This window comes from Peromyscus leucopus, chromosome 12 (genome assembly GCF_004664715.2).
Source record: "Peromyscus leucopus breed LL Stock chromosome 12, UCI_PerLeu_2.1, whole genome shotgun sequence".
NCBI lineage: Eukaryota > Metazoa > Chordata > Mammalia > Rodentia > Cricetidae > Peromyscus > Peromyscus leucopus.
This window is the reverse complement of record NC_051073.1, coordinates 47,671,545-47,678,791: the sequence shown is the minus strand read 5'-3', so window position 1 is coordinate 47,678,791 and position 7,247 is coordinate 47,671,545. Positions and strand designations below refer to the sequence as shown.

The following is a 7,247-nucleotide window of genomic DNA, read 5'->3' as shown; positions in this document are numbered from 1 at the left end:
AACCCCGGGAGAGATGGACGCTGAGTTTTTCTGCCCGGGGCCGAGAGGAAAGGGGCCGCCTGAGACTGTCGGTCGGCGGCGGGCGGGGTTTGTCGCATCAGGCGGTTCCTGCTTCCCGCCGCTTGCCTGCAGGTGAAGACCGAGGCGTAAAACAGGCGATGAGCACGTGACTGCTTCGCAGCCCGGTGGGCAGTACTCCCCTAACCCTGTCTAGGCGGGGATACTCTCTCATCCACTTCTCCCCCAGTCCCGGCATGCTTCTTCGCCCTGTACGGGGCTTTATCCCATACTCCACCTGGGATGATGATCAACTCTCTCACGCCAGAATGGGAGCTCAGCGCCCTGGGGGCTTTGGTCCTGACTCCAAGGAGCCGCTTGGGATGATGTATTGGGTCCGCGGGAGATAGATGTTTATTTCTTTGTGATTCTTGCCCCCCTTCCCCTCGCCTAACTAAAAACTCGCGTAATGCACATTCTACAAGTGTTGTCTCACTCGCAGCAATAAATGAAAAGCGTATCAACACAGAAAGAGACCATAAAACTTTTAGATAGAGACAAGGCCCTGTACAAGGCAGACCGGCGCGTAACGTCAAATCCACCCTAGTGCGTGAGGAGACGGAGCTATCTTGTCCTATGAGGAACTCAAAGGCCTGTGAAATGAGCCACTTGTCACACGCCCCCCGACTTGCAGGACTGACCCACAAAAGCCGCACACATCAGGCGTAGAGCACACAGTCTTGACGCCATCGGCACATCGGAGACGTTGCCCTAAGAGTATATATATATACGAAGTCACTTTTAACCCTGCTTATATCAAATTGCGTAAGTATAACACGAGGGGAGTTTTGCCTATCCTAGTTGTAAAAGGACATAGTAATTGACTCTTCACTCACATCTCTTGGAAAACAAGAAGTGATGGGAAGGCTGGACTGCCCTACAGGCCTCATCCCCAGACCAGCCCTAAAGTATACATGCTAAATCATCGAAAGAACTTTAAACCATGTCAGCCGGCGCTCCGCCCTCACCCCCAACCCGCTCAGCCACAAAAGTATGCAATTTCATAAACTTACTTAAGGACTCCTAGGAGAACAAAAGGGAGTAATAAAAACTGTTGTCCCGCCACACGCTGAGCCAGCTGCTGCCTGAGCTTCTGGCAGGCAGCCAGAAAGGGGACGAGGCTCTCGAGGTTGCCTGGCTGCTGACCCGTAATTTCCTCTGGTTCAACGGGAGGCTATGGAGGATTAGTGCCTGATTAAGGCCTAGAGGAGGGGTGACGGCTTCCTTCCGAGTTGGGCTGAGTAAAGCGAGGATATCAGTATCAAGAACCCTATATACGAAGCTGACAGAGAGGCCTTGAGGAGCCTCGAGGGTGGCTTTGAGCTGTGTCATTGCCCTTAAATTCAGCGAGGATATATAGAAAAAACCAACCTCATTTCATGAGCAAAAAAGATGCGTGAAGTATGATGTCACGGCCAGGCTGTGGCCTCGCGACAGAGCCCGGCGGGGATGCTTCTTCCTGGGTGAGGCCAGTTCTGGCAGCCTTTGGCCCTGGGAGGTTGGGGGGGGGAGTTTGGGGGGGCAGCAGAGAAGGGAGGGTGGCCTTGCCAGAGGATGTGGATGTCAGCTGACCCGAGCAGGTCACAGAGACCCCTCAGGGCAAGTGGGTAGTTTGTGAATGTGATGTAAGAAGTTGTCTGCGTGGCTGAGCACGGCCGTCACTGCGCGGAAGAGGGTCGGTTGGGAGACTCGGTGTATTTTAAGACTGGACTGGATGCGAAGGACTTGTGAAGTTGCAGGGCAGGCACGAAACGCCGAGCCTTCTGTGAGTTGGCCCGAAGGATTACGGAATGAAGGAATATGGAACCACGTGATGGATGAGACCGTGATTGTGGCTGCCTGAGACAGAATGTGGGAAAGGTCGTGTGGGTGTTGAGACTGTTGTTTTCGAGAGGGAAAAAAACATGTGTGACCCTGAGAAAGACACTGGGGGTGTCCTGCTTGCGGACGGAGCCCGTGTAGGTTTGAACCGTTCATTCTTGCGATTACTGGGGGGGGCCAGGTGCCCCCCAACACACTTTGAGCAGAGACCTTTCTCAGAGCCGATGACCCCGAGGTTAGGCGAGGGAGCCTGAAGCCATGCTGGGGCAAGCCTGGGGCAAGCCTGCGGCAAGCCTGGGCTCGCTGCGCCGGGGAAGGAGTGGGGTTGGGTGGGCGGCTCTGGAGGTTTGGGGGGGGTGGCTGAGAAGTTGCCGGAAGGGGCCGCCGTGGCGCCGCTTCTGAAAAAACCCTAGTGCTGTGACACCCAGCCTGCTGGGTGGGAACAGCCAGCCACCGAGCCAGTCCCTCAACTTGTGCGCGGGAGCCGGCCAGCGGGCTGACCTCGCCTCCCTCCCCCGGACTGGGAAGCTGGGGACTGGGGAGGGCAGCCTGGTCTAGAGGGGCGGAGGGGGAGGGGCGGGCGGGCGCGGCGCCTCGCTCTTTGTGCTGGAACAATGACCACTGCCGCCACCACCGCCGCCCGCCGCCGCCGCAGCGGGCCCCGAGGCCCCGGCAGGGCCCAGCCGATGACCCGCTCGACGAGTCTCGACCCCCCCCTCCCCAGTCTCCCCACACGGACGCAGTCGCGGGGCCTCTCCGGGAGGGGATCCTGGGCGCGCCGCCGCCGCCGCCGTGCATTCCATCCCCCGCGTGCGCCCTGGCGGGCACGCGTGACGTGGGGCGCTTGCGCGCGTCCGCGCCCCGGGGCGGGGGACGCCCTCGGACCCCTCCCCCGCTCCGCGCGCACCGCCCACTCGGGCCGGGCGGGGGCTGGACGGGGCCGGGGGCGCCGGCTAGGCGGAGGCGGGCCGGGCCGGGCCGCTCCGAGTGGCCGCGCGCGCGGGCTGGAGCGGACGGACGGGCGGGCGGGCGGCGCGCCTGTGGAGTGCTGCTGGGCGCGGCCCGGGGCTGAGCATGGGCAGCGAGGCGGAGGTGAGGGGGCCGGCGGCTCAGGGTGCCCCCACTTGTAGGCGATGCGGTCCGGCGGGGAGGTGGCATTCCACGGACGCCCCCGGTCCGTGGAAGGAGCGGACAGTGGTGGGTGGGCCCGGGGGGGACTCCGGGGCTTTCAGTCCCGGCAGGGGAACTCGTGATCCCAGGCTGGATCCGCCTTGACTGGTCTCCGGAGTTTGAGTGTGTGTGTTGGGGGGACTTTCCCCAACTCTCCAACCCCCAACCCTGAGGTCAGAGAGTTGGGACCCGGGCCAGGACTCGCCCCAGGCCCTGGCGCGGCCCCAGGCTCCAGAACCCCCAGCCCAGTGCGGGGGTGGGGGCGCAGGGGGTCTGTGTGCCATAGCGATAGGTCAGGCGGCTGGGGGGGAACCGGGGTTCATTTTTCCCACAACCACAAACGCATTTCTCAAAATGGAGCCGCTTGCCCCTCCTTCTCTCTTGGGCCTCGAGAGCGGGAGCCGGGCTGGCTAGGCCTGGCTTTCCAGACTCCTGGCCCTCAGAGCCCGGCCTTACGTCTCTCTGGCTTTGGGGCCCTTGCCTGCGTGGCTTCAGCGACCCTAACTCCGGGGTCGGCCTCTGGCTCCTCGTGTCTGGGTCTCTTGCCTCTTTGTCTCTTGACTTGTGTCTGTCTCTGCTGCAGCGGCCCTTGCCCTTCTTCCTTCGGGCTCTCACTTTCTGTGTACCCTGGAGTGGGAAGTGGGAACAGCCGTGCCAGCCCTTTCCCACTCTTCCCTCCATCCTGTGGAGCGATCTCTACCCCCGGGCCGGACCTTGTGGGGGCAATCTCAGCTCCTGGCTCTACAGAGAAATGTGTGATTGCTCCTCGAATCTAGTTCGCTTACTACCCTGGCTCGCAGTAACTCCTCCCTCAGGCTGGACTTCTGTGCTTTCTCAGTCTTAACACTTAGGACACTTGATGGAGGACAACATAGAAAGACCAGACGGGGTAATGGGGTCAGATCCTGTGAGCTCACCTTCCCTCACACCCTTAAGTTTAAAAAAAAAGGATTTAAAAAGGGGAGGGATCTAAGTCCAATTCCACTCAGAAAGAGGTATGATCTTAATTACCCCCACCATAAACTAGAACCCAACCCCTCAGAATGCTCCCAGCTTCTCTTTCTACCTGTAATCCTAACCTAAAACTGCTTAGGGATTTTCATTGTTTTCAAAATAATAGGTAAATACTTATGTAAGAAGAAATTTACAGCATTACACATTAGCAAAACACGTCGACTTATTTCACACACCTTGACACGCAACTAGTATGTTTAACTATCAAAGAGAAGGGCTCTGGATTTCACTTTATGTTAGGTAGTTGAACAAGCCCAATTTAATCATACACTTGTGTAGACTGCATGATTATGAGACATAACACAAGATAAATTAATTGCTGTGGGATAAATCCCTGTCCAGTCCCTCGGCAAAATCTTGATTTTCTAATATTCGACAAGTCAATGCCTCTATAAAATAGAAATGTAACGCCATAAACTAGAGGAGAGTCGAGAGATGAACACCATAAGAGAAACAGAGAGTAACGAGGGGAGAGAGAGTGAATGATGACCAGGAGCCAACTCAGTTCACTCACAAGAACAAGTACGGATATAAGGGATGATGTGCTGTGGTGTTGAAGCTTATAAGGAGCATGAGCAAGAAACTCGCTCGAATCCATTTTCAGCTGGTACTCAAGTTCTATCGAACCTCCTTTTGCAAAAAAATTTTAAATGGAGAAGAGTTAGATAATGACAGGCACATTCCTTTTTACGCACTCATAGCTGAAAAAAAAATCCCTTTGAAAAAAATATAGAATATAGGAAAAATTATTATCATATTCATGTTTAACATTGAGAAAATGAAGAAGAAACACTATCGACGCATATGCTTGCGAAGGATGGTTTAGAACAGGATCACTATACTGATTTTGTAGTAGATACTAATTACGACGTTTATTCTAGTTATTGAATCACAGCCAAACTGTGTTGGTGTATTTATTTTCCACAACAAAAACTCACATACCTAAACAACATTTGTAGAGACAATTCAACCACTGGTATTTAAAAATGCTGTATGATACCTAAGAACTCAAATTTTCCTGACAAATATTGTTTTATTGTGTTATTATTAATAGTACATAAGTCAATAGAACAACAAGTTTCAAAGGACAACGTAAAAAGCACGGCTATACAGGGTATATGAAGGGCAATTAGTATACTATTTATACTAAAATGACAGAGCATGTTAGTAAAATCAATTTTTTATTCGCATAATTTCTAGCTTTCCTCAGTGGTAAAAAAATGAAAATAAAAGGCAAACTACAGATCTTAAACCCTTAAATGTTTTTTGTAAGATACAAGATAAAAGAATCACACTATACAACTGGCATGGTCTTCGGTTGCACACTACAATGCTATTTATGCACCCCACTTTTATATTCCTCTTTTTCTCCAGCTCAACTCATTTCTGTGCCACTGTTATTTGAATTCCCCTGTTACCACCCAGAAGACCTCAGACCTGCTGTCCTGGTAAAAGAATTCCAAATCTACTATGTTCTCCAAGAATAGAGACTTCTGTCATTCTCTCTCCAGGAACGAGGTCCTTTATATTCTCTTTAGAGTACAACAGTCTAAACTGTAATCAGAACTTCTGCTGCTACATAACATTCATTTGGATGGAACCCTGAAGCTATCCTAAACCACAGGACTGACTAGCCACAGCACCAAGACATGAATACTGCATCTCTCCACCCATTCTACGTGTGCAGAGAAGCCCGCAGCAGAGACGCTAGCCACTTTATCTCAGAAGCAGGATCTGACCTGAACTCAAAGTGACAAGTCTCACCCTGTCTTGTGGTTTCATAGCCACACTGATTCAGAGATGACAAGATCAAGGCTGCTCACAAGAACTTTTACTCTTTCCTCACTCAAGGACTCACAAAGACCGATAATTTATTTAGTAACATGAGCCCTGAGAATTGACCACCTCTTAGCTATGCCACTATTCTCAATTTCTACCATTTTTTATTATAAGGTGGAAAAAAACTTATCTTTTTATAATCTTATTTTTTGAGAACTTCACACATAAGTACTGCATCTAACATCACTCTTGGCCCCCTTTCCCCTCCCAAATTCATCTTTTCCTTATTATTGTATATACATGTACACATTTCAAGGGTGTATTTTCCCTGTCAAGTGTAGGGGACACTGTATAGCACCAAGAGTTCTGGGCTTCTTATAATCTTTCCATCTCCTTTTTTTGTGATTTTACCTGAGTCTTAAGTGTTAGGTTATGCGGCAGACATATTAGCTGGGGCTGGGCACCCCATAGTCGTGTGTGTGTGTGTGTGTGTGTGTGTGTGTGTGTGTGTGTGTGTGTCTTTGTGTGTGTGTGTCTTTGTGTGTGCATTTATTTTAAAATGCTGTTATGTAACATACAGTGATGGTGCTCTCCACAAAAGCCTACCTAACAAAAACCACAGAGCCCGGCAGAAGAAAGAAATCTCCCTCCTAGTTGCTGGTCAGAGGAATACGAAAGTCTCCTAAAACAACATACGCTACTGATATTTCCTTTAGTTGCTGTCCAGAGCTTTAAAGTAAAATCCTACTTCTGCAGACACCACAAACTTCAGAACTAGAACTTGGAGCAACTGAGTTAAAACTGACTTGGAAGCCTCCTCCCTGAAGACTGTTGTTCATAGTTACCAGAATGTACCATAAAAGCTGCCGAGGAAGAAGGGCAAACTGTAGTGTTACTCAGCTATAAATCCTAAGAACCACAATGACTAGACCATAGAAATCCACAATGATGCAACACTGGCACTATTATTGTGGGGTAACCAAAACCTGTCTATTGGATTTAAGGTCCACTCAATAGGAGGGAACTCATGCTTGGTACTAGAACCTAGCTGGAGAGGTAACAAGCCCAAAAGGAAACTGACCATTAAAATTTTCTAACTGTATAACCAACATATAACCAATATAATATCTAACTGTAGTCTAAATATTTATCCTTAGTCCCACAGATAAGTGTAGCTCTTACCACTCATCAAAGAAGCTTCTTTTTGCAACAGAGATTATTTCAGAAATCCACAACTGGTCAAAATATAGAGAATAGATTATTTTACTGTATGAATGAAAGGCAAATAGCCATAACTTCAGAGGCAAGTGAATATTACAAAAACTTCAGCAAAACCAACCTATTCTTCTACTGACTCATAGAATATAATTAATATTGACTGTGAATACATGTTCTCAGAGACAAAC

At 50.5% G+C, this 7,247-nt stretch overlaps 1 protein-coding gene across 5 annotated transcripts in view; it reads right to left on the bottom strand.

Annotated features, from left to right (window-relative positions):
- Positions 1-6,046: 6,046 nt before the first annotated feature.
- Positions 6,047-7,247, bottom strand: part of Dzip3 (DAZ interacting zinc finger protein 3) — a 30,979-nt gene continuing 29,778 nt past the window's right edge. For all 5 annotated transcript variants that reach the window (XM_028867465.2, XM_037209726.1, XM_037209728.1 and 2 more), the window contains one exon: positions 6,047-7,076. In XM_028867465.2, the coding sequence (XP_028723298.1) occupies positions 7,020-7,076 (57 nt within the window). In that variant the 3' untranslated portion in view covers positions 6,047-7,019. The remainder of the gene's footprint in view (positions 7,077-7,247) is intronic.